This window comes from Lynx canadensis, chromosome B3 (assembly GCF_007474595.2).
Source record: "Lynx canadensis isolate LIC74 chromosome B3, mLynCan4.pri.v2, whole genome shotgun sequence".
Classification (NCBI taxonomy): domain Eukaryota; kingdom Metazoa; phylum Chordata; class Mammalia; order Carnivora; family Felidae; genus Lynx; species Lynx canadensis.
The window spans coordinates 28971974-28999353 of NC_044308.2; the positions used below are offsets into that span (position 1 = coordinate 28971974).

The 27380-nt window shown below is 36.0% G+C and overlaps 1 protein-coding gene across 3 annotated transcripts in view; it reads right to left on the bottom strand.

Moving 5' to 3' along the window:
* Nucleotides 1-27380, bottom strand: part of ETFA (electron transfer flavoprotein subunit alpha) — a 78158-nt gene that overhangs the window by 12450 nt on the left and 38328 nt on the right. For all 3 annotated transcript variants that reach the window (XM_030317621.1, XM_030317619.1, XM_030317620.1), the window contains exon 10: nt 3439-3504. In XM_030317621.1, coding sequence (XP_030173481.1) covers nt 3439-3504 — 66 coding nt within the window. The remainder of the gene's footprint in view (nt 1-3438; nt 3505-27380) is intronic.

Below are 27380 nucleotides of genomic sequence, written 5' to 3' on the forward strand. Positions count from 1 at the left end.
ATTAAGTACCTTATATTTGGTGTGTTTTATTCAATATGATAGTTAGAAGCCTACTTTATTAAATCATTAGATATTTATTATGATTAGTCAACCTTTAGCTTATTTCACTTATAAAATGATTAATATCTTCTATGTCCTGTTAACAATATATAAATTTAAATGCGGGTTTTTTTTATTTTTGAAAGAGAGAGAGCATGTGCACATGTGCATGTCTGGGAAGGACAGAGAGAGAATCTCAAGCAGGCTCCATGCTCAGCACAGAGTTGGATGCAGGACTTGATCTCACAACTGTGAAATCAAACCTGAGCCGAAATCAAGAGTCAGACGCTTAACCAACTGAACCACCCAGGTGCTCCTAAACTTGTGATTTTAAATGTTGGATTTCAACTTAAAAAAAAGACAAAAACAAAACCAGAACAAATCCACACCCTAATTCATATAGTTTGTAGCTCAAACTATTTATCTTCCATATACTGCATTCCACTTACTATTTTTAAATTATTATCCTGGGTCTTTATTACAATATAGAAGTTATCTAGTCAGCCTGTTAGTAAGGAACTTTAAAACAAAAAGGTTTAAGTCCTTAGGTATCCAGCAAATATAATATAATAAATTACTATGTCTCCTACAAGAACTACCAAAAGGTCCTCTTATCTCCTACAAGAATTTTTAACATGAAGGATTATAATGACCAATTAGTAACAGATTAAGAAGAAATAGTCACACAAAAAGGTGCTGCATTTACCAATTATCCAATTTATTAATAACAGATTTACGTATATGTTACAAAGTGTTTGGTATTCTCCATAGGTGCTTCTAACACCACTGCAATTAAAGTTTTGACTCTAGGGGCACCTGGGTGACTCGGTCGGTTAAGCGTCCAACTCTTGATACTGGCTCCAGGTCATCATCTCACAGTTTGTGAGTTCCAGCCTCACATGGGGCTCTGCAGTGGCAGCCCAGAGCCTGCTTGATTCTGTGTATCCCTCTCTCTGCACTCATGCACACGTGTACACGTGTGCACTCACTCTCAAAATAAGTAAAGTATTGACTCTAATATTTGATTCTAATGTGGTGTTATTTTTGCTTTAAAAAAATGTTTGTTTTTAAAAAAAATGTTTATTTATTTAGAGAACATGTGCACGTGGGGGAGGGGAAGAGAGAGAATCCCAAGAAGCCAATATAATAAAATAAAATTATCAAGGAGCCTGATGCAGGGCTCAATATCACAAATGGAGAGATCATGACCCGAGTGGAAATCAAGAGGTGGAGACTTAACCGACTGAGACTTAACCGACTTAACCCAGGCGCCCCTAATGTGGTGTTATTTTAATAGATTATAATAATTCATTTCTCTAGAAGTAAAATTAAGTTTCTAATGCCTATTACTCTATCACATGAAAACAGCTGGAACACATTTTAGAAGAACTTTGATATATAGGCTGGCTTAAAATATAGGCTCTATGACATATGTGTAATTCCTCTAGGGTCCCTCAAAGAGATGAAAATATTCCAGAATATCTGAGATTAGAGCACAGTGCAGTCCAGGTAACTACCATTCCAGAGAAACATGTGTGGTCAAAGACAATAAATGATGGTTTCAATATGAACCTTAAATCCAAAGTCACAAGGACTAACATTTTGAATCACAAGCATTTGATTTGTATGGAGGTGTTTCTCTTCTGGGAATATGTAAGCCTGCTTCACAGCAACTAGCAGAGATTTATTTAATTAATGATGGTTAATGATTTTCCTGGAGGCCACCTAGTCAAACATCTGACAGTTTACTCATCTGAAAGCTTTTTCATTCCTACTGTATAGCAGTTATTTTTAAAGCAAGAGCACACAACTGTGGGCAAGGAATCACTAAAGTATTTAAGAATGCTCCCCTTCCTTACACAACTTTTAAAGCACAGATTGTATTCAATGAAATTAATACATATATAGTTCAAAAAGTGCTTTCATTACATTGACTCATTTGATATAACGACCAAATCTCATATTCTCTAAACTATACCATGATGCTAATTAAAACTGTAGCTTGTATGCAATGTGATTATCAGATATAAACCAATTACTCTAATATCCCATTTTTGACCTTAACCAAAATTTGTTGTGTTTCCCACATAAGGCACTGATGACAAGGGCTATGCCTTTTTCATTTAAGCATCCCCAGCATCTGGTACAAACTAAGTGCTTAATAAATATTTGTTGACTGCATAAACAGACAAACTCTTGGCTCAAATTTCTTCTTATAGATTGTTCCCGAACACTGGTCTCCTTACTTCAATTGTTCCCTTTTTGCTTTAACATATACTAGCTACTCCATCTCTCCTGCAAGCTAGTCCTGCTGGCATGGGATGACAATTTTTACCAGGAACTTCTTGGCAGGAAGAATCTTTTATTTTAGAGAAGCAGAATTAGATATGTCTGAACTGGCCCAGCTAAAAGTATTTTTTAAGGTTACTGTACTAGAGTGTTTTTTTTTTTTCTTTAATGCAGCAATAACATTTTCCCCATTGGCACTGCTTGTTTTCATATCTCAGTAAAGAAACCTGCCATCCAACTGTGAAATCTGACTGGTTTTGGGCCAATTCATTTAGAGGTTACAAGGAGGTAGTGGATGCATTTTTTTCAAGTTAGAAGTTAAACCTGTTAAAAGTTTTATTACCTTTTATATCAAACTTCCATCTGAATGCATAAAAGCCAGAGTGTCAGAAGCATCTCTGTCTTCATGAAAGACTAAGTTCATAATTCAAACTGTACATTCGTATGCATGAATTAATGTGTCATATTCTGAAATATATGTTCACAGAGTCATTACACAGGACTTCCCGATATAGTCCAAGCAACAATTTAAAATCAAGTGTTTCCTCTACATCCTGTATTTTTAACAATTACTCAGATATTAAGATGCTCCAACTCCAAACGTGTCCGTCACACTTTAGTAACAGCCTGAGAAGAGGAGCTGTGCTGACATATGAGGGTGGGACTTTTAGGGGACCAGGGTAAAGCAGATAGAGAATCAGGGATGAGAAATCTCATAAACTAGTTAGATGGTCAGAACCTCATCAAGCTGTTTTCACCCTAAATTTTCTATCCACTAATTTCAGAGCTGAAAGGGACCTCAGACATCATCAACCAACACCTGTGTTAGGCAAAGAACAGAGGTGCAGACAGGACACATCATGTGGTAAGCTAGTAGCAAAGCTGGGACTCAGGGTCACACTTTTTTTTCCTGACATGGCACTGCCTTTCCTACCAATGGTACACCTTCAATCAGTGAACACCAGCTTGTACTTCTTTCAGTTCCTGAAAGAAATGTTAATCTGAATGGCTGAACTTACATACACTGTATAACTATATGGAAACAGAGTGAAACCAAAATTTTAAAATATAAAAATCTTTCTTTTAGGATCATTATTATTGTGTAGTTACCTTGCTGTCTTTCATCCCAGCTAAATGTTGGATGGCTCCAGATATTCCTACAGCAATATAAAGCTCCTGAAACAAAAGAGACCATTATCATTAATACATACTTATATATATTATATTGTATCTCCCACAGTATGTGCTATTAGCAATTCAGGTCTCAGACTGAAGATACTTTAAATAGAAAAGATGAAATATGTATTACTTAAATTATGCTTACCTCCTTCCCTGATCTCCCTAATCCATAGTCTTCTTTTTCCTCTGAATAATAAACATGTGGATGAGAATCTATGAGCATTAAATATGTGCCAACCACTATATTAAGCATTTTACATCACCTGTTTCACTTAATCTCACAATTTCCTGTGAGGTAGCACTTTTTGTCTAGGCTATTTATTTATTCATTCATTTACAGAAAGCGCGAGTAGAGGAAGGGCAAAGAGAAACCCAAGCAGGATCACACTGCCAGCGCAGAGCCAGACACAGGGCTTGAACTCCCGAAACCACGAGATCATGACCTGAGCCAAAACCAAAGGTCAGGCGCTTAACCGACTGAGCCACTCAGGCGTCCCTGGGCTACTTTTAGATAATCACACTTTAACTCATCATTCTGTATATACCCATTCACAATATACACACAATGTACATTAACATATAAACACATACTAAAATATATTTTGACTTATTTGTCTGGCTTCTCATAAAAAGAAATTTGTTAAAAATGATAATTAGGATATATTTATTAGACTTCATATTCAGAAAAACCAAAACTACAAATCAGCCTCAAGAGGTTCTAACAGACACATATGCATGTGTACACGCACACACAGTCTCCCTAAGTAAGGAATATAAACTTTTTGAAGGCATAGGCGTAACCTTTGTATTTCTAGCACTTAATAAAAGGGCCCCCAGACTGTAGTTTCTAAGTAAATGTTGATGACAGTATTTGTGTCTCCTCCTAACCCTTCACCCCCAGTAATAACTAAAGTAATAAAGAAAATGATAACTGACTGCTGCTCTCTGTCCCCTTATCTAAAAAATTTAAAGTGTCCATGTTTGAAAAATAAAACTATCATGGAAAACCAATTTAATCAGTGCTTAATTAAAAGAGCTTAGCTGCTCCATTCTATCTATTGGATATAATTAAAGCTTTAACTGAAAAGCTTTTCCCCACACCTAAACTGAACTAGCAAGTCCTACCTTGGGTAGGGGGGTTCACCCACTATGTAAACAGATTGACACTATGGTTTCATCACAACTGACAGTAAAGACTCTCCTCAATATGATTAAGGTGGAAGGCACTGAAGGTAGCTTTTTATTTTTATATGTTTTATTACTGGGTAGACACTTCAAAGTCAATGACAGTGTCAGGTGGTCCCACCCTGTTTTCTGCACTGCTTATGATCTAATTTAATAACTGCTCACTCCAAAATGTGACAGCATTTCAACTAAGATCTGAGAATAAGGATTTTTCATAATACCTAAGCGTGTGTGGTATGTGGCTGGATACAAGCCAATTTCTCCCTCTCTCAGTTTCCCCAATTGCAAACAGAAGGGGTACAGCCCCAACACTAGAGCTTCTTAAAAAAGCTCCACAGGATACTCTAATGTGCAGCCAGAGCTAAGAACTTCTAGAATAGATGATCCATAAGCTCTTATGCAGCTTGAAATCTATTAACTCTTTCCAGCAGGACCAGGCCAGGGGATGGTATATCCCCCAGGTCTTATCTTTAAAGGCATAAATTGTCCAACTGCTTCTAGAGCAGCAAGGTACCACTGTGTACCCTGTAAAAGGAAACAACTTAATCCCCAAAGTAAGTTAAATCATCTAAAAATTATGTGGGCTTGTTTCCCAATTCAGCTTGCTCTATAAAGATAAGTAAGTGCGGGGTGCCTGGGTGGCGCAGTCGGTTAAGCGTCCGACTTCAGCCAGGTCACGATCTCACGGTCCGTGAGTTGGAGCCCCGCGTCAGGCTCTGGGCTGATGGCTCAGAGCCTGGAGCCTGTTTCCGATTCTGTGTCTCCCTCTCTCTCTGCCCCTCCCCCGTTCATGCTCTGTCTCTTTCTGTCCCAAAAAATAAATAAACGTTGAAAAAAAAAAAATTAAAAAAAAAAAAAAAAAAAAAAGATAAGTAAGTGCAATTTGGCCTAAAAGACTGTCTTAGGCTGCAGGAAGTAAAATGTATGGGAAAGGATAAAAAACAATCCCAATCCCAACAATCTATCTATACAGATAGATACAGATATAGATATAGATGAGATATATACATCTCATATATATGTGATGTATATATCTCATCTATCTATATATATATATGATCATATATAATATATGATCAGGCATGGAGTGGTCAACAAGCTTCTTTTCTTTGAAAAAGCACCACTTTTTTATTTAAGATTTACAGGTAACTTCAAATGATAATTTTAACACCATTTCAGTTTATTTTGACTAGCATTTTTTTCACAAAAGATCATTCATTAAATTGTTAATCAAAATACACTTACTAATAAATCTCACATTCAGGAAAACCAGGACAATAAGATTTATAAAGCAAGTTATTTAGAAAGACAAACGTACAGATAGAAAACTGTCTCACTAACCACTCTTCCAAGTGTATTCTCAAAGCAAGCATTGTAAAGGATCAATAATTCTGTAAATGAGTCCTTCTAACATACATGTCTACATTAAAATTCAACAAGTCTTAAAAGCTTCTCCATTTGCATCATAAAATGCTAATAAAAAATGATCATCCTGGCAGTAAACATCTACATAAATATAAATGAAATTTACTTTAAACCCCATGAGATATGAATACCATTGACTTTAACCATAAATGTCACAAAGGAAATAAAAGATTCTGGGCCAAAGCAAACCAAGGGGCCATTCCTGCCTCTCTGAACAGTATAAGTGGTCCAAATAGGTTCACATGACCAACGGGATCTTATTTTACTGTCTTACAAACATAGTTCTCTGAATAAATATAAAAGCATTGAAATAATAACCAGAAAGAGTCCTGGGATTTGGGCTTCTGTTCTGAGATCTGATAGCTCTCTGAGGCAGGAAGAGAGACTTTTTTCTTCTTTTTTAAAAAACATGTACAGGCAATTAGACTATTAGGATGCTTCCTCATGGCTCAGAAAGCATTTCTGTATTTCAATAATAATAATTAGTATGTATAAAACTCTCCACAGATGCTAATTTATGGAGCACTTTAGACACTGCTTCACAACATAACAAGGCAATCCCTGCCCTGAGGCACTTTCCTTCTAAAATCAGATAGTAAGTAAGATAGTTTGGAGAGAAAATGAGAGGTGACTTGGAGGGAAGAACAGCAATTAAGGGTTCAAAAAAAGGTAGGATTAAAGAAAGGAACAGACACAGAAGTAGGGAGGGGTAGTTCTGGAGATAAAATCCTAGCAGCCTTAACAAAGGGAGAGAATCTAGAAGTGAGACTAGATCAACCTACATGAGCTGGCAGCAGTTTGGGATGGTCATTCTGCAAATGAAGAATGGGGATGGGACTGTGGGAAAAAAGAAAGGGTGGTAAGAGGACCAGAGGTTATTCTGAAATAGAAAGAAGGGATGGCATTCACTTCAACAGAAACAAGGACCAGTAGGAGAAAGCACAAATTACTCTTCTCTTGTCAAAACCTAAAAAAGACTACAGCTACAGGCTCAACAAAAGAATTCAGGGGCAGGGCTCTAAAATACCTTACAGTGGGCTGAGATGAAAACAGGAATAGGGCTTGGAAAGTGCTGCATCCAGTGTGGTTTAACAAAGGTTTACAAGAGGAGTATATCACTATGATTAAGAACCTAGGCTCTAGAATTTCATTGCCTAGGTTTAAATTCCAGTTCAGCCACCTGGTAGACCTGTGACTGTGGGCCAGCTATTTAGCCTCTATGCCCCAGCTTGCTCACCTGAAAAACTGGAATTATAAGAACCCTACTTCAAAGGGTACTGTGAGGCTTCAGTCCTTGGCATAGTATCTAGTTTCCCAAGACACTGATGTGCCTTCAGGTATGCTCAAATATTGATTTTCTCAGCCCACTCATTGGCCAGGTGGGCTCCTGAGGTAATCTCAAGGCTACTATGTACAGCTGAGCAACTATGTACACGGAACAGCTCTGGAGGGAGCCATCACTTATAGTCATTACAGAACTGCATATTTATTACAATAATTTTCCAACAGATGGCGGTAAAGTAACTTGAGAAAGGGGTACTTTTCTCCTAATTCATACAAAAAAGTTGTATAGACTAGAAGCACAGGGAAGCCAAAATTCTCTGTGGTACAAATACTGTAATTTTCTAAGTATGCCATAACAGGAAAAAGTTGAGAGACTAAAAAGTTGAGAGTTAACTAAGACTTCATAGTTGTTGATACTGCTGTTATACTTTATAGGGGCTATAAAGACAACTATGATTCTTTGTCCCATGTCCTCAAGAAGCTCACAGTCTAGCAACATAGGTTAAGGTAAAGTAATAAAAATCTATAATCCAAGCTAAGGGAAAAAACATCAAAGTATGACAGAGCTCTGGTCTCTTGTGCAAATGCTTTCAGTATCTGCCACTGAGAAATGAAAAGGTCAGGGGATGACACTGCTCTGTAGTCAATTCTATCTTCTGCCCAACAGGAGCCCACTTTTGCAGCTTATCCCATCTACTCTGGCTCCCTTAGTCCTTCAGACAAAATAAGCTATTAAATGCAGGTTTTACTGGTCCTAGCTTACTGATAAACCTGCATGTCTGATAAACAGAAAGATGACTACAATGCAGTCTTAAAATACTTTTACAGAAATCTAACCAACCTGTGGAATCAACATGGCCAGAATATTCTCTGGTAGATTATTTGAATTTCAGTTACTTTCTTCAGAAAGAATGTACTAACATCACTCCTGCTTAACCCAAACCTTGTGCAGGAAACCTGGAATTCAAGGGGTGTTATCTGAGTCCTACTCTCCAGAGGATTTTAGTGCAGAAGCTAAGGAGAAAGTGGTCTCTGACTTACACATTGTGATTTTTGTCTAACGCCAATTTTTGTCTAATGTTGTTAAATCCAAAAAAGATACATAGTGTGAGCCACATATTTAATTTTAAAATTTCTATTAGCCATATTAAATAAAGTAAAAAACAGGTGAAATTAATTTTAATAATAATCTCAATTCAGACTAATTTACATTTCATGTGTCCAATAGCCACATGTAGTTTAGTGGTTACCGTACTGGATAGCACAGATCCAAGATAATTTTAGAATAAGCTAAAGAACTTTCTTGTACACTCTACAAAGGTACTGTAGCACATGGTCTGAAAGGAGAGCTACAGATAAAACGACTTTAGTTTCACGTGTCTGCTTTGCTTGTATTGGCTCAGAATAAGAGCATTTATAGGTTGTTTTAAACTTTGAAAGAGAAAGAAAAGGAAAAGTCAGTTGTATAACAAAGCTGAAGACCAGCATGAGAGGCATCAAGATTAAACAAAAGAGCAGCCAATAGTGTCATAAATGATGACAAAAGTCCATCAAATTTCAGGTAGTATGGACTATTACAGGAAAACCAAAAGCACACGAAAACTACTGGCTTAATACAGTTAATTTTTATTCTGAAAAGAAACTATCAAGTTTTGTCCTCTCATAAGTAATGTATTTCTTAAAACTCTAGAAGGACCTAAAAAATCTATCCTTAAAAACTCATACTTTTCCAAAAAAAAAGTATCTAAATAATCTGAGTTTTTAAAAAAATGTTTAAATAGAAATTTAAAAATACTTGGAACAAGGGGAGCTTGGGTGGCTCCGTCAGCTGAGCACCTGACTCTTAAAATTTTTTTTCTTTAATGCTTATTTATTTTTGAGAGACAGCACAAGTGGAGGAGGGCAGAGAGAGAGAGAGAGAGAGAGAGAGAGGGAGAGAGAGGGAGATTTCAAGGCAGGCTCTAGGCTATCAGCACAGAGCCGGATGCTGGGCTCAAACCCATGAACCATGAGATCATGACCTGAGCTGAAGTTGGACGCTTAACCAACTGAGCCACCCAGGTGCCCCACACCTGACTCTTCATTTCAGTTCAGGTCATGATCTCATGGTTCATGAGTTCAAGCCCTGTATCAGCCTCTGCACTGACAGCAGGGAGACTGCTTGGGATTCTCTCTCTTTCCCTTCCCCACTCTCTTTCCCTCTCAAAACAAATAAATAAAATAAACACACACACACACACACACACACACACACACACAAAATACTTGGAACAAAACACCAAAAAAGGACAAAGTATATCAGCACCTGTAGGATGTAGCTAAAGTAATACAAAAAACCAAAAACAAAAAACAATTTATAACTTAAAAAATTTTTTATATTAGGAAACAAGGATAGAAAATTAATGAGCTAAGATCTCAACTCAAGAAAGTTGAAATGCATAAGTACACAACACAAAACCACTACATTTATTCAATCACTAATATAACTAAATAAGAAAGATCAGGGAGAGATGGGTTCAGATCTTAACTCTTCCCTACCATCTGTTTTCAGGCAAATTATTTAACCTCTCAAAATCTCAATCCCCTCATGTGCAAAATGGAGATAAATAACTGCAGCTAATACAACTGTTGTGATTATTAAATAACACAGTGCATGTATAGTGTTCAAACTATGTTTGGTGTTATTATTAATGTTATTATTACTAAATGATCACTAAATCTCTAAAGTAGAAGGCAAAGGACAGCCAACTATTACCTAAATTCCACTTTACTTTTTATTATTTTTTTTATTTTGAGAGAGAGAGAGTAGGGGAGAGGGTCAGAGAGAGAGAGAGAGTCTCAGGCAGGCTCCATGCACAGCATGGAACCTGATGCAGGGCTCAATCCCATGACACTGGGATCATGCTCTGAGTCAAAATCAAGAGTCAATTGACTCAGCCACCCAGGCACCCCTAAATTCCACTTTAAAGAGGCAACTACCAGCATCTCAAGGAAGTTATTAATTTGATACAATTCTTCTGGGATAATGTATTGGAAAAATTTCTTTTCATTGATACCTATTAGTTTCTTTATTGCATTTAGCACTAGCTGTAAAGCTAGAAATTCGCCCAACTTCCTAGACTGGTTTAGAAAGTTGGGGTAAATTTCTTTGCAAAATTCGAACACAATCTTAATATAGAGAGATACATTCCCCAGTTTCAATACCAAGACCCATATTGGCTATGTAAAACATATATATATGAAATTGAAATTACATGAGTTTTATGATATAAACTCATACATTCACTTTTTCCTGGAATTGGGCAGTATTCTGCCTATAGCAACTTCAGATCTGCTTTACTTTAAAAAAAGTAGAAAGGAAAGGTGTAAACATTTACTTTTTTGTTTATACAAAATAAGAATATATTAGTTTAATTAGAAGCTTTCAGAGCAGAGAAGCTGAGCCAACATTGCTTCATCTCTTTATTTTTTTAAGCAAATTAAAAATAATTTTTTAAAAATCTTTATTTATTTTTGAGAGAGTCAGAGTGCCAAGGGGGGAGGAACAGAGGGAGAGGGAGACACAGAATCCAAAGCAGGCTCCAGGCTCTGAGTTGTCAGCACAGAGACCAACACGGGGCTCAAACTCACGCACTGCAAGTTCATGACGGGAGCCAAAGTCGGACGCTCAACCTACTGAGCCACAAAGGCACCCTTGCTTCATCTCTTTAAAAATCAGGTTTAGGGGCGCCTGGGTGGTGCAGTCGGTTAAGCGTCCGACTTCAGCCAGGTCACGATCTTGCGGTCTGTGAGTTCGAGCCCCGCGTCGGGCTCTGGGCTGATGGCTCAGAGCCTGGAGCCTGTTTCCTATTCTGTGTCTCCCTCTCTCTCTGCCCCTCGCCCGTTCATGCTCTGTCTCTCTCTGTCCCAAAAATAAATAAACGTTGAAAAAATAAATAAATAAAATAAAATAAAATAAAATAAATAAAAATCAGGTTTAAAACTTCTTTTCTACCAACAGTCTCCTTTTCCAGAGCTAGGGAAGGAAGATAAAAGCAATTCTAGAGTTCAGAGATCCAATATTACGTGCTCAAAAACAATACCCCTAAGACTGTCGCAGACAGGACAACAGTTTTACAAGATAACAAATGCTTTCTCAACCTTCTTATTTAGAAGACTACAGAGGCATTACCTTAAACAGCAACTGTTACAGCTAAAACACAACACACAAACAGAGGACAAATGCCATGTTAGGAATTAAATGGAATTTATCATAGCAAATAATGAATATCTCTAAGAAGTAGATTCACCAAACTATATTTTCTAATTACTGCAAATCTCCTGTGCATTAATATTGCTGTATTTCATCCTGTTGCTCATTTAAAAGGCCAAACTATTTCCTCTGTTTGCCAAATTGTGTTAAGCTTCTTTTCTTTTTGGAAGAGGCTCCAAAACACAAGGCACAACTATCTATGGGTCTTTTCTCCAACAGTTCTCTGCCTGTATTATGAAGTTCTCAGGCAGGATTATGGCTAAACTGAGTTTTAACATGAATGGAGGACATTACCCATACTCTTGGTTTAAAGCTGAAGGTATGTCCCCGGCCATTAGACAATGCTCCTATACTAGGACTACCTCAGGTTTTATCAGGAGTCAAGATGGTATACTAATCATTAGAGTTCCATGGTGTACCTTACATACATTATCTCACTTAACTATAACAATAACTCTATGGGATAGAAATTATTCCTACTTTAGGGGCACCGGGGTGGCTCAGTCGGTTAAGCATCTGACTTCGGCTCAGGTCATGATCTCGTGGTTCACGAGTTCGAGCCCCACATCAGGCTCTGTGCTGACAGCTCAGAGCCTGGAGCCTGCTTCAGATTCTATATCTCCCTCTCTCCCTCCGCTACTCACACTCTTCTTCAAAAATAAATGAACATTTAAACAAATTTTTTTAATAAAAAAATTTTTTAAAAGTATTCCCATTTTATAGAAGAGAAAGCACAGGCTCAGGCAGGCTTGGTGTGTTGTTCAAGGTTATACATATAGTGTACCTATAAAAGGCCAGCTTCTTGACCCAAGTACTTTAATATTAAATTCAGTACATTTTCTACTACACCACAAATAACTGAATATTATGACAGTACTGGTAATATGCTTCAACTGAAGCCACTAGTCTATAAAAGTGCAGTGAGCATATTTACCTTAGAGAAAAAACACTAACACAAGATGAGATGAAATGAACAGCTAACTTATATATAAACTTAAGTTATATATAAACTGAAGTTTATATATAAAAAAGTACTATCAATTTTAGCTAACAATTTTTATCCCATGTTATTAAAGATATCAGTTAGTACAACAGCTATAAGTTTCATATTCTGAGAAGGGACATAAGCTACATCTTTTACATTCCTCTCTCTACCAACCACTTGCATATCAATTGGAATTTGCAGGCCCTCCATAAACACAGACTAGCTACAAGTCTGTCAGAGACTGACTCACAGAAGAGGCAAGAGTTGGAAATTATTTCTTAATTGTTGTTGACAATGTTTATACAACATGTACTAAAAACTAGCCAATACTTTCAGATAAAAACTTTGATCCAGTTTTCAATGAAGTCAGTATCTGGTTCTAAATAACCTAATGGGAAAGGCCTAGAAGCAAAGCCAGAAAGCCCATCTAGGAAAAAAAAAGTTAACAGTCTTCATGTAGCCTCTGAAGGTTCCTCACATGAATGTGATGGACTTGGTGTTTACCAGGCACAGAATATATAGCTTGGATTTTTTAGACAAAGATTCTTTGAAATCCTAAATTCATCTTTAGACATAAGTACTTCTATATTCTTTCTCCGGCCCACCTTTTCTCCCCAGAAGAGGCCAAGTAAATGTCTTCTTCACAACAGCTTAGTTACAATATGTCCAAAGCAGATGACAAATTATACCACCAGCATATACTTCATTATACACCTATTTAGTTCAAAATATAAATTTAATAACCCATTTGCTCAAATGCAAAGTTAAAAGATTTTTTTTAGAAAATAAGAACATCAACTGCATTGTGACTTGCAATGCAAGTTTAAACATAAGCCAGAAAAAGTGAATATTATTATATACTTTACTAAAATTATTCAGGTGATTAATTTACATTGAAATATTTGGGTACATGCCATCAAAACACTTAGATATACAATCAGTCTATTACAGACCTTTGCATTTTAGCAGGTCAAGTAAGAAATCTGACTATAAAATTTTTTGTCAGCAAGGTTTTAGTTGATCTAAGTCAGAACATGCTAAATTATATATACATACATAGAATTTTGGAGTAGTAAGGCATCTCTAAGATTATCTATGTAATCACTTTATTGTATCAATGAAAAAATTGAGGTCCACAAAACAGAGATGGCACCAGAACCTGACCTCCAGGCAGTATTCTTTTCACTTACCAAGCTGCCGCTTTCCTAAAACTACTAAGAAGAGTTAGGCCATTGCTTCTGCACAGCATTTCTTGATCTTTACTCTAAAATTCTTAAGGTAACTTCTATGCCCAGGACCTCATGAGAGCTATAAAGTAACCAGAGGAAAACAGTTTGAAGGTTCCTCAAAAAGCTAAACACAGAATTACCATATGACCCAGCAATCCTACTCTTAGATGTATACTCAAAACAACTAAAAACAGACTCAAACAGATACTTGTATGTGAATGTTCATAGCAGCATTATTCACAATAGGCAAAAGGTGAAAACAAACCAACCTAATACCCACCAGCAGATAAATGGATAAACAAAATGTTCATGGAAGATTACTGGAATATTTTTCAGCCATAGAAAGAAATGAAATTCTAATACATGCTACAACATAAATGAAATCTGAAATCATGCTAAATGAAATAAGACATAAAAGGGCAAATATTATATGATTCCACCTCCTTGAAATACCTAGCATAGGCAAGAATCACAGAGACATAAAGTACACAGAGATTACCAGAAACAGGGGTGGGGGTTAGGCAATGGAGAGTTACCACTTAATGGGTATACAGTTTCAGTTTGGGGTGATGAAAATTTTGGACAATAGATAGTGGTGACGGTTGCATGACACTGTAAATGTAATTAATACCACTGAATTGTACACTCAAAAATGGTTGAAATGGCAGATTTTATTAGATTTTATACCATAATAAAAAAGTCATTAGAAAGTTATCACCATGACAGAAGCCTTCACATAATTCTCCATCTTCAAAAAACTTAAGTTCTAGAATCTTGTGGTCTTGACAATTATAAAAAATAAATAGTTCACATAATGTTAAAGAAATATAATAGGGGAAACCAAGTACAAGATTTATAGGAATTCTCTGTAGTTTCTTTGCAAATTTTCTGTAAAGCTAAAACTGTTCTAAAAAGTAAAAGTTAGGGGCGCCTGGGTGGCTCAGTTGGTTAAGTGCCTGACTTCAGCTCAGGTCATGATCTTGTGGTTTGTGGGTTTGAAACCCACATCAGGCTCTGTGTTGACAGCTCAGAGCCTGGTGCCTACTTCAGATTCTGTGTCTCCCTCTCTCTCTCTGTCTTTCCCCTGCTCACACTGTCTCTCTCTCAAAAATAAGTAAACGTTAAAAAAATTTTTTTTAAGATTAAAAAAAAAAGCAACCAGAGTTGTAAAGTTCAGCCCAAGTTACACAAAGACTCTTTGAAGTACTTTCTCAAGTTATAAGACTTTTAGTGGCACTAATAATATGGAAAAAGAAAGTACCTGTAAGAAAATAATAAATTTACTATTCATCCAACCTAACCAGAGACCCTCTAAGTAACCTCACTTCAAGGAAATGGAGGGGACGCCTGAGTGGTTCAGTCGGTTACACAACTGACTCTTGGTTTTCGGCTCAGGTCATGATCTCACTGAGATTGAGCCCCATGTTGGGCTCTGCACTGACAGCTCAGAGCCTGCTCTCTCTCTGCCCCTCCCCAGCTCATCCACATGCTCTCTCTAAAATAAACTTTAAAAAAACAAAAAAGGAAATGGAATACATTCTTCTGTCCCAAACACCATTTCCCAAATTCCTTTTCAGACTAAGTTCAGTTAATATTAATATAGAATGATATTAGATTAAGTCATTCAAATGTTCTTTTGTACAAGATTTTAGTGCTCAATTATCTTTGGCCCTAAAGTGAACACAAGGACAGAAGTATGTATGCTAAATGATCAATTCTCCATTTTATTTAATTTACAATGTCTTATGTTCTCTGACATTTGTGTGCATGTTTATCACATCTGAAACTATACATGAGAAAATAAATTAGCTTTTACATGAAAGAACCAAAAATACAATTAGAATAAAAATAGAAATTTAGAATAGTTTTATTCTTTCCAAGTTAGCACACAAAGATAGCTATAACAAAGCAACAAAGATCTGTCTACTCTTATTGATTTTCCTGCCAGTTATTAAATTAGATTGACTGCCTACAAGACATGTCAGTTTATCATAACAGTGGCATGCTTTTAAACAGTTATACATGTAAAAAGAGCCCAAGACTCTCCAAAAGTTAAAAATTTCAACCTCATATATAAAATAGTAATGAATAAAAAACTTCACTGATCTTGGTCTTTGGGAATAAATGTTTAAAGAAATCAGTCTAATAAAAATCAGAAAATAAGCTAAGAAAATAAATCAAAGCTATAATTTGAACTCAAAGATGTAATTAGAACTAATTTTTACCAATTAAGTTTTTAACTGTTACACAACTGAACAATTTATACATATTAACCTCAGTTTATAAATTCTACAACTTCTCCTTTGTCATTTTAAGCTTCACTGTAAGGACTCTGATCATCCTGGCCACGTAATTACCTTTAAGAAGCATGCTTAGGGTGTTTTCTGGACTGCAGGTCCATACAGCATTTCTCTTTGCCCTCTTGGGAATAGAACATCAATTGCTTTCAGCTAAATGCACTCACATATGAATATTTTAGTACAATTTAATGCTTCTATACCAACCCCAAAGGAATAGAGCATCAATTTGTGAACACAGTTCTCTTGGAGTTAAAAGCCAAGCTGGATAATGCAGTATGAAAGGGCTTGTCAATCTTTAGCTTTTTAGCAAGTCAGAAAAGCAGTCCATAAATTCAGTCCCAGCTGTATACAAATAACTCTATATAAAGTTTGCTCCTACACAGACTTTTTCAGCATAAGTGAATTTTCAAAACAGAACCCCCAAAACAAAATTTCTTGTTTTGGTAAATTCCCCCAAACTGCTTCTTCACCTAGTAACTACTCCCCTACTCTCAGAGTTATAAACAGACCACTGATCTGTTAGTAAAATACCAAAATACAAAGTAATCTACTTCCACTAAGAAGTTGCACTAAGTGTAAAAACATATTTCCCTGGCAGTAGATAACAGATTCTTTAATGATTGCAATAAGCCTACATGTTTGGATGGATAGGACGTAAAGTCAAACAGAGCTTCTAAAAGGCAATTCAGAGAAAAACGTAAAACGGGAAGTACCAATAAATATGCCAAGCCTTAAAAAGCCAAATTAAATTCTAGTCATAGTTTAAGTCTGACACTCTACTAAGCTCAACAAATATTAATTAATGTCCTAACAAAATCCAATGAGACTGCCAAATATGAGTTATAGAAATAAGATTTCAATATCTGTTCATGATTTCAAAACAAAAAATCTCTTAGCAAACAAGGATTTATAATTATAAAAATAGCCAACACATAGCACTTGTACTATATGTGAGGTATGGTTTTAAGTGTTTTACATATTACTTATTCTATCTTTACTATTTACCATGAGATAGAGACTATTATCACCATTATACAGTTGAGAAAACTGTGGTACACAGAAGTGATTTGTCCAAGGTTATACAAGCAAGCAAGCAAGTAAGCAATAATTATATGACACTATTATAGAAAATTTCTGTTTCTTGTTTTTCTTAATCTGATAAAACAGATTGCAAACATTATACCTAGTGGTGAAACCTAGAAGAAATTCCTGGAAAATAAGGGACAGGGTATTTACTATCACCACTTCTATTAACAATGTCCAGGTTAATAGCTGACACAGCACCAAAAAAAAAAAAAAAAAAAAAAAAAAAAATCAAACAAAAGGATAAGACAAAATTTCATTATTTCCAGAAGACAAGACATGACTATGCATGTACAACACCCAAGAATCTACAGATAAGTTAATGAAAGCAATATATAAACATCAATAGCATTCCTTATTTATCTGTATACATTTATAAAGAAATTATAAAACTATTTGAATGGAGAAATAAAATCATGGTGTTGTATAGAAGACAAAATATTGCAAAGATGTCAACTCACCCCAATTAAATCTATGCATCCATAAGTTCACTTGAATTTTTGCTGCCTGAATATTTGTTACAACTTGTACTTTTTAAATCCAGAACTCACTATTCAAATAAATTTTTTTACAGAATAATAATGAATTTGCATGAGTGCACATGTAAAGTGCTTATGAATCTCATAGAGACTTTTGTGTCCACTCAACAGTTGTATCTCAGCTATTTGACAGGATCGTATCTTATGTTCACACTGTATAACTACAATTAATGGGAACACAAAGAGATATCCATTTTGAGATTTTTTTAATCTTGTTGCTTACCTGGCTTTGGACAATGATTCACAGCATCTATTTCTGGAGTCTTAGGAGACAAGAAAACTGTCCATCACCTCTCAGCATCTGAATGTGAGCCCCTTTACCAACTCCTCCCATGCACCCTGACTCACCACTGAATTCTCCTAATTCTCATGACCAAATCTCACCTGGGCAAGTCCTCAATCAGTATATTATATGGCGTTGGTTATTAACTAAGAATTATCTGCCTTTAGCAAATCTTTCATTATTTATTCATATAACAATTCATACATGTTTGGAGCAATGCAGAAGAAATATTTGATACCATCCAGTATCACTGCCTTCTGTCCAGAAACATACTAAATAATGAGTTTAGTAAGTGTGAAACAACTAAGTAATTGGTGTTTTAAATATTTTATATTATGTCGAAAACCTTGGTGAATTCTTATCATTTAAGGTTCTCTGAATTTTCAATAACTACACAATAGCAAGAATCACACTAAATTTGGGCAAAACAACCTACATTTCCAATCTAAACTTCAACTGTGGAGTTTGACAAGCTAATTCTAAAACTGCAAGAGAAAGGCAGAGAGCCAAGAACAGCTAAGACCATTCTGGAGAAGAATGGGGAAAAGGGATACTGCCCAACTACATAATTTTATTACTAAAGCTTTAGATACAGTACAGGTACAATGATAAACCACTGACTGACAGAACAGAACAGAGAGCCCAGAAATAGACTTGTGTGCTATATAAACTTGTAAGAGGTAACACTAGAGATCAGTGGAGGAGGAGATTAGTCATACAAGGAAAAAACTGAACACCTACTTCACACCAAACATCAAAATAAAACCAAGTAGAGGTGCCTAGGTGGCTCTGTCAGCTGGGCGTCCGACTTCAGCTCAGGTCACGATCTCACAGTCCGTGAATTCAAGCCCCGTGTTGGGCTCTGTGCTGACCTCTCAGAGCCTGGAGCCTGCTTTGGATTCTATGTCTCCCTCTCTCTCTGCCCCTCCCCTGATCATGCTCTGTCTCTCTCTGTCTCAAAAATAAATAAAAACATTAAAAAAAATTTTTTAATAAAAAATAAAATAAAACCAAGTAGATTATAAACTAAAATGTGAAAAGCAAATTTTAAAAGTTTTCAAAACACATACAGGTGAGTATCATAAGACCTTGTCTTAGGAAATATATTTTTTTAATGTTTATTTACTTTTGAGAGAGACAGACAAAGAACGAGCAGGGGAGGGGAAGAAAGAGAGGAAGACACACAATCCAAAGCAGGCTCCAGGCTCCGAGCTGTCAGCACAGAGCCCCATGCGGGGCTTGAACCCATGAACTGTGAGATCATGACCTGAGCCAAAGTCAAACACTTAACCGACTGAGCCACCCAGCCGCTCCAGGAAATACTTCTTTTTAAAAAAAATCTTTTTTTTTTTAACATTTATTTATTTATTTTTGAGACAGAGAGAGACAGAGCATGAACGGGGGAGGGTCAGAGAGAGAGGAAGACACAGAATCTGAAACAGGCTCCAGGCTCTGAGCTGTCAGCAGAGCCCAACGTGGGGCTTGAACTCACGGACTGCGAGATCATGACCTGAGCTGAAGTCAGATGCTTAACTGACTGAGCCACCCAGGCGCCCCAAAATAGTTCTTAAACACAATACAGACAGTAGATACCAAAAAAGAAAACAGTAAGTTGAACCACATTAAAATTAAAAGCTTCTGTTTATCAAAAGATATAAAGAAAAAGATGGCTAAAAACTGAGAACATGTATGTGACACACATAACCAAAAGATTAGTATCCAAAAGATATTAAAAACTTCCAAGAGTTGATAAGAACAATTCAAAAGAAAAATGGGCAAAAAGATAGGAACAGGAAATTCAGAGAGAAAAAAAAAATTAATGGAATTTAGAATATAAAGACACCTCACTAGTATCAGGGAAAAGCAAATAAAAAACTGAGATTCATGCCCATTAGACTAGCAAAGCTTTTTTTAAAACAATTGTGGCAAAGTATACATAACATAAAATTTACCATTTTAATCACTGCTAAGCATAGTTCTGTGGCATTAAGTATACTTGCCTTGTCGTGCAAACCATCACTGCTATCTCCAGAACTACCATCTATCTCCAGAACCACAAAACTTTAAAAAACCAAAAATACCAAAGTTCAAAGAGGATGGGAGAAGGTAAGTTTTATAAACTGCTGGTAAGTGTAAACAGCCACTTTGGTGAACACTTCATTTCCGGTAATCGAGCAGTTTCACTCTCAGGCACACTTCTCTGGGGAAACATTAACATACAAGGAGCCAGAAGAATCTTCAAGGAACAGTATTTATAACAGCAGAAATTATAGACTACCTAAATAAGCATCCATTAGTAGGAAAATGGGTGAAGTGTGATATATTTATATAACAGAATACCATACATCAATGAAACACAAATGAAAAACCTTCACCTGAATTAAAATGGAAGAATCTCAAACATGAGACTTAAAAACATAAAGAACACATACAGTATGCTGTTGATATAATGTTTTCAAAATGTATACAAAACGATATTACCTATCAGTGTTTCTCAACTTTTTTACAACATGGCACACAGAAAATGGTACCATTTATATGGTGCACTGGGCTACAAAACCGGCTAGTCATAATGTCTCCCGTTCCAAAGGCTGAGAGGATCAACATCTCGTCACACTTGTAAATCATTCATAGTACTCAAGTTGAAAAGTTCAGCTACAGACTGTTTAGGGAACTGTAGATACACAGTAAAAGTGAGATGTATGAAATCACCATCACCAAATTTAGGGTAATGGTTACTTTTTGAGAGAAGGGAAGCATATATATTAAAGAAAGAGTACACAGGGGTTTCAACTGTATTATAATATTTTTTAATTTAGTAGTAAAAACAAAGGTGTTTACTATATTATTTTTATATATGCATATTTTCAAAATGAATAGAAAAGAATGGGAAGCAAAGTGGATTTAGCAAATGTAAGCTACTTTTTTAAGCTTAGCCTGACAAGAGAAATGAAATGGGTGATAGCTTAGTGGGGAAAAGAGGCTGTTGGGAAGACAAAGGATTTTTTTTTTTTTTAACTTTTTAAAAAATTTTTTGAGAGACAGAGAGAGAGCGTGAGCAGGGGAGGGGCAGACGGAGAGGGAGACACAGAATACAAAGCAGGCTCCAGGCTCTGAGCTGTAAGCACAGAACCCAATGCAGGGCTCAAACTCACGAATGTAAGATCATGAGCTGAACCAAAGTCTGATTGATGGTCAGACGACTGCACCACCCAGGAGCCCTGAATTTTCTTTTTTAAGATTATAAAAAAGAGGGGCGCCTGAGTGGCTCAGTCTATTAAGCATTAATTATCTATCTATCTATTAATCATCCACTCATGATTTCAGCTTGTCATGATCTCACATTTTGTGGGTTCGAGCACCACATGGGGCTCTGAGCTGACAGGCAGAGACTGTTTGGGATTCTCTTTCTTGCTCTCTCTGCCCCTTCTGACCCCCTCTCTCAAAAATGAATAAAAAAAAAAAAAAAAAGATTATGAAAATGAGCCAGTAGAGACAGAGAGGTTCTGAATCCAGACCATGGGAGTAAATAATGGACTATCCTGAAGGAGGTAGGAATTTATGGAATCCAAGGACAGGTTAGAGAGATTAGCATTAAATTAGAAAGGGCTCACCTTTCTTTGATGTACAAAGGTAAGCTGTATTGTTTTGCTTTTATAGGGAGAACAAGTTGACTTCCGAAGTAGAAGGAGAAAGATCAGTGCCTGAGAATAGGGGAAATAATACTAAATAAAGAGCTGGAAAAATTGGTACAACATAATATTGATATACACTAACAGAGGGCAAAATCAAAATTCATTTCAGGTAGATCTATTTGTGGAAAACTGTATGAGGCTATGCAATCCAGTTTTTCATGGACAAGTGATTTTTTAAAATGTGCTCAGGGCTTTAGTTATTCTGCAGAGGGGCCATAGAGACCTTTTCAGGAAAAAGAAAAAGGAAAGGGCTATGTTAGCAGCCCTCTTGGTTATACCACCCCACTTCATTTCCACTTTCCCTGCTACTCATGGGGCTTCCTGAGAAGATTTCATCTGAAGAAGAGTTCTGCAACTAAATCACTACTCTGAAATTTTATCCTGGGAAAACCACACCAGCAAGCCCCAAACCAAATAATTCTGGCTCCTTACAGAACTGTACCTAAAATATTAGGCAACTGGCTGACACTGAGGGACATTATTAAAAAAACACCCTATGAAACCACTGTCCTATTTATAGTAAAAGTATTGTTGAGGATGTTAATCAATAGTGTCCTCTTTATGAGGGCTCAAGGGATAAATATCTCTCTCTGATCTTGATAACAGGCCAAATTATGCTTCCCATGTGCAATTAGTTTATTTTTTACCTTAGGGACACTGTAAATCAGGACACTGATCTTGTTTCCCAATATGAACTGGCTCCTAGAAAGCCTAGTGCCAAACTTACAGACTAGCTCTAGCAAATGGACAGAATAAAATTTATTTTCTTACATATCTCCAAACTCTATCTTCCACCTAAGTTATCTCAAGACCAAAATGCCACCCAGCACCTCCCTGCAAGAGACAAAAGGCAGAGTTTGGCTACATGTAGAGGGGTGGGGAACAGGAGTAAGAAAGCCCCAGCCCTGAGGTCTGGGTACAGAGGGCCTGCCTAAGACTGAGGCTAAATAAGAAGTGAGAGTTATTCCTTACTACAACCATGAGACTAAAGGCTAAAGAGCTATAGCAACTAAATGCAATACTTGACCCTAAACTCGATTCCATATGGAGATGGGACAGTAGTATAATGAAGGTTACTAAGCTAAATGATAAAGTTGGAATATCCCATTATAATATAGAAACTTGGAATTAGAATTTAAGCTGACAAAATCCAAATATACTTTATCCTTTGGTTATATAAAAAAATATTTCTTTCTTAGGAAATACACACTGAAATATTTAGGGGTCATGATGTTACTGTCGCATGTTCAGGGAAAATTTGTGTATATATGTGTACATACATATGTACTGTGCTATTCTTTTTATTTTTTTAATGTTTATTCATTTTTGAGAGACAGAGCATGAGTGGGAGAGGAGCAGAGAGAAGAGAGGGAGACACAGAATCTGAAGCAGGCTCCAGGCTCTGAGCTGTCAACACAGAGCCCGATGCAGGGCTCAAACCCACCAACTGTGAGATCACGACCTGAGCCAAAGTCGGACGCTTAACCAACTGTGAGGATAACAAAATTTGCCTTTGTGTCCCCTTACTTGAATAGGGAACTTCTTACTATTTCCAACAGAGAAAACTGTGGTGATGATTTCCATAGCTATACAAAATGGCAACAAAATAGAACACAGGATCTTCAAAGAATATAAAGTTGACTGGAATGTGAATAGAAAAAAACAAGCTTTAAAAGATTCAAGAGGCTTCGGGGCGCCTGGGTGGCTCAGTTGGTTAAGTGTCCAACTTTAGCTCAGGTCATGATCTCATGGTTTGTGGGTTCCAGCCCTGTGTCAGGCTCTGTGCTGACAGCTGGGAGCCTGGAGTCTGCTTCAGATTCTGTGTCTTCCTCTCTTTCTGTCTGTCCCCCGCTCAGGCTCTGTTGTGTGTGTCTCTCTCTCAAAAATAAGAAACATTAAAAAAAAAAGAATTAAAAAAAAAGATTCAAGAGGTTTCCAATGGTTGAGAACAAAAACCCAAATTTAATAAAGTAACAGTTCAGCTTTAAACACAAAGGAATACTTTATTATTATTAGATAAGGGAGACATGGTTGGCAATAAAATACGGGCGAAGGAGAAGACTAAGATTTTGGATGTCCACAAGTGTAATACATGCCAACAGTGGGATATGGCTGCCAAAAACCTAATGTAATATTAAGTAGCATTAATTAAAATATTATTCAGGAAGATAATAATCCAACTCTGTACTCATCAGAGCACATGTGAAATAATGCATTCAATTCTGGGCCTTAGAACTCCTGCTTATGGCCCTGAGGGAATGAATAGCTTGTATCAGACTAATCCTCCTGCAGAGAAAAACTCTAAAACCTCCTGAAAATACAGACAGCAACTGTTTAAGTGCACTGGAGACAAGACAGGCAGCACTGGAGAAGGCAGAATTCTGTAGGGGAGGGAGGCATAATAAGATGGGCTTACCTTATACATCTATTTTCTCCCTTGGGGCATTTCCAGATTTCCCACAGGGGATAAAAGCTAGTCAGAAAGCAGTCACTTTGGATGGAAACCTGCAGTCTTACCAGTTAAGGAAACACAGAAACAGAATTTGTGGCTGCCATATTAGCTGAGAAGGAAGGAAAAAAATCCAGACAGAGAATCACAGACTGCATATATACCATGCTCAAAACTCTGGTGATGCCTGCATTCGACATGTGTGAGATGGCTTTTAAGTAACCTGGCTGGTAACTAAAAGAGAAGACAGAGTTTGGAGTTTGAGTTTTGTGTTTAGTTCTGTTTGTCCAGAATCAATAACAACTAATCATCAAAGAATTCCTTTATGTGAATGGTTGGCAACAAAAATGGTGCTAAATTAAATAATCAGTGTTAAATAACTTTTTTGAATCTCATTATTTATCCTGGAAAAACTGTATTGACTTTTGTACTGATGATGCAAAAAACAATAGTGGGTCAAAATGCTGCTGCCTTAGCATTAATCAAGATAGCTGCACCAAACTGAACTAGTTGTCACTGCATTCTTCATGGCCACATACTCAGTTTAAAAAACTTTAAAAATAAAAAAGCTGGTTTCACTTAAGATTGTTCATGATGAAGCAAATTATTAGTTTTTTAAATCGTGGCCTTTGAGTACACATCTTTTTAGTATTCTGTGTGATAAACATTCATCGATTAAATTCACTGCCTTATATGGGTGAGGTGATGGTACCCCAAAACAATTACAATAATAACATCAAAGATCTCTGATCACAGATTGGCATAACAAATACAAAAATAATGAAAAACTTGGAAATATCTCAAGAATAATCAAAATGTGACACAGACACAAAGTGAGCAAATGTTGTTGAAAAAATAGTGTTCATAGACTTCTTCAATGCAGGGTTGCCAAAAACCATTAATTTATTTTAAAAAAAACATAATATATGTGAAGCACAATAAAGCAAAACACAATAAAACAAGATATGCCTGTATTTTCTAAATGAACCATGCATGATGTTACAAGATGGTAAAACATCTATTCAAAGTGCAATACAGACCAATGGATTTTAATATAAAAATATGAAAAGTTCATCAATATGGTTTTGTATTCCACATTGCAAATAACCTTTAAGAAATTACTACTTGTCAAATTTTGGTGTAGTATAAAAGAAGAATATCCACAATTTTCTGAAAAGGCTATTAAAATATTCCCTTCTTTTCCAACTTTATATATCTGTGTGATGGTGGATTTTCTTCATATACTTCAATCAGACTAATATAAAAAAACATACTGGAAGCAGAAATGAGAATCTAGTAATTTTCTATTAAACCAAATATGAAGCCAAAAATGTAAAGCAATGCAACTATTCCCATTAAATTTATTTTTGTTTTGGAAGATTTGGTTTTTTTAACCCAAATGTTATTTATATTATGAAAAATGATTTTATTATTTTCAAACAAATTTTTAAAAATTTTCTGTTTGAATTTCTAATACCATAAGTATCAACAGGTATGACCCAAATAAACAAAAGCTCTTTGAGAGCTCTCAATTTTTAAAAGGAATCCTAAGACAAAAATTTTGAGAACCACTGTACCACACATATAATGAAACAGGAAAATGCGAAAATACAATCAAAGGGCAACCTTGAAATAACCTAAATTCTAGAACTAGCACACAAAGATTTTAAAGCAGCTATTTTAAGTATGATCAAGGATGTAACGGAAAAGATATCTGCAATGATTACACAGATAAGAAATCTCAGCTGAGAAATTAAAATTATAGAAAGAACCAAATGTAAATCTAGAACTGAAACATATAAAATCAAAAATAAGAAATTCTCTAGATGGTTTTAGCAGCAAATTAAAAATTATAGAGGAGTCAGTGACCTGATGGTAGACCAACAGAAATTACCCAATCTGAAGAACAGAGGGAAAAATGATGAAAAAGAATGAACAGAACTTCCATAACCTGTGGAAGAATATAAAGATATTTAAAATATGTGTAACTGGAGTCCCAGCATAAAAGTACTGAAAGATATGTGGCTCACAGTTCTGTAAATGTTGAACATGTGGACTGCTGTCTGTTTCCGTACATAAAGTTTTACTGAAATACAGCCACATTCATTCATTTACTGATCTATCTATGGCTAAGTTTGCTATACAACAGTAGAGTTAAATAGTTACAAGAGACATTCTATGACCCATAAAACAAAAAGTATTTGCTTTATTACTCTTTACAGATAAAGTTTGCTGACTCCTGGTCTAAATACTCTTCATGTCCTTACTGAATTTCTTGGTCTAGTTATTCTATCAATTACTAGGATTGCCATAGATGATGTCTTGCTTTTTATACATTCTGACAGTCTCTGCTCTTTGATTAGAGCATTTAAATCACATTTGTCTCTTTACTGCTTTTAAGAACTTTTTTATCAATCTTTAATCGATTTGATTATGATGTGCCTTGCAGTTTCTGTCATGTTTACTGTACTTGGGGTTTGCTGAGCTTCTGAGATCTGTGGGTTTACAGACTTCATCAAATTTAAAACTTTTATGGTCATTATTTCCTCAAAGAGTTTTGCTGTTCCAATCATACATATAGCAGGCCTGTTAAAGTTGTCCCACAGCTCAACAATGCTCTATTTTTTTTTCCTGTGTGTGTATGTGTGTTTTTCTCTCTGTCATTTCAGATAGTTTTGCTATCATATCCTCAAAGTTCACTAACATTTATTCCTGCAGTGTCTAATGGCAAAATATACACTCTTTTCAAGTGCATATGTTCACCAAGATAGGGCATTTGTTAGGCCATTAAAATAAATCTCAATAAAATTTAAGACTGAAATATTAAGAAGATATTCTCCAAAATTAAATTAGAAATCAATAATTGAAAGCTTTCTAGGGAAAAAAAACCCACAAGTATTTAGAAATTAAATATTTCTAATTTTATAAATTAGAAAATATTTTTTACATAAAAGATAAAAATACAATATATCAAAATTTGTGGGATGCAGCTTAAGTAGTGCTTAAGAGGGAAATTTATATATTTAATATTTATATTTAAAAATAAACAATACATAGGGTGCCTGGGTGGCTCAGTCAGTTAAGCATCCGACTTCAGCTCAGGCCATGATCTCACAGTTCATGGGTTCGAGCCCCACATCGGGCTCTGTGCTGACAGCTCAGAG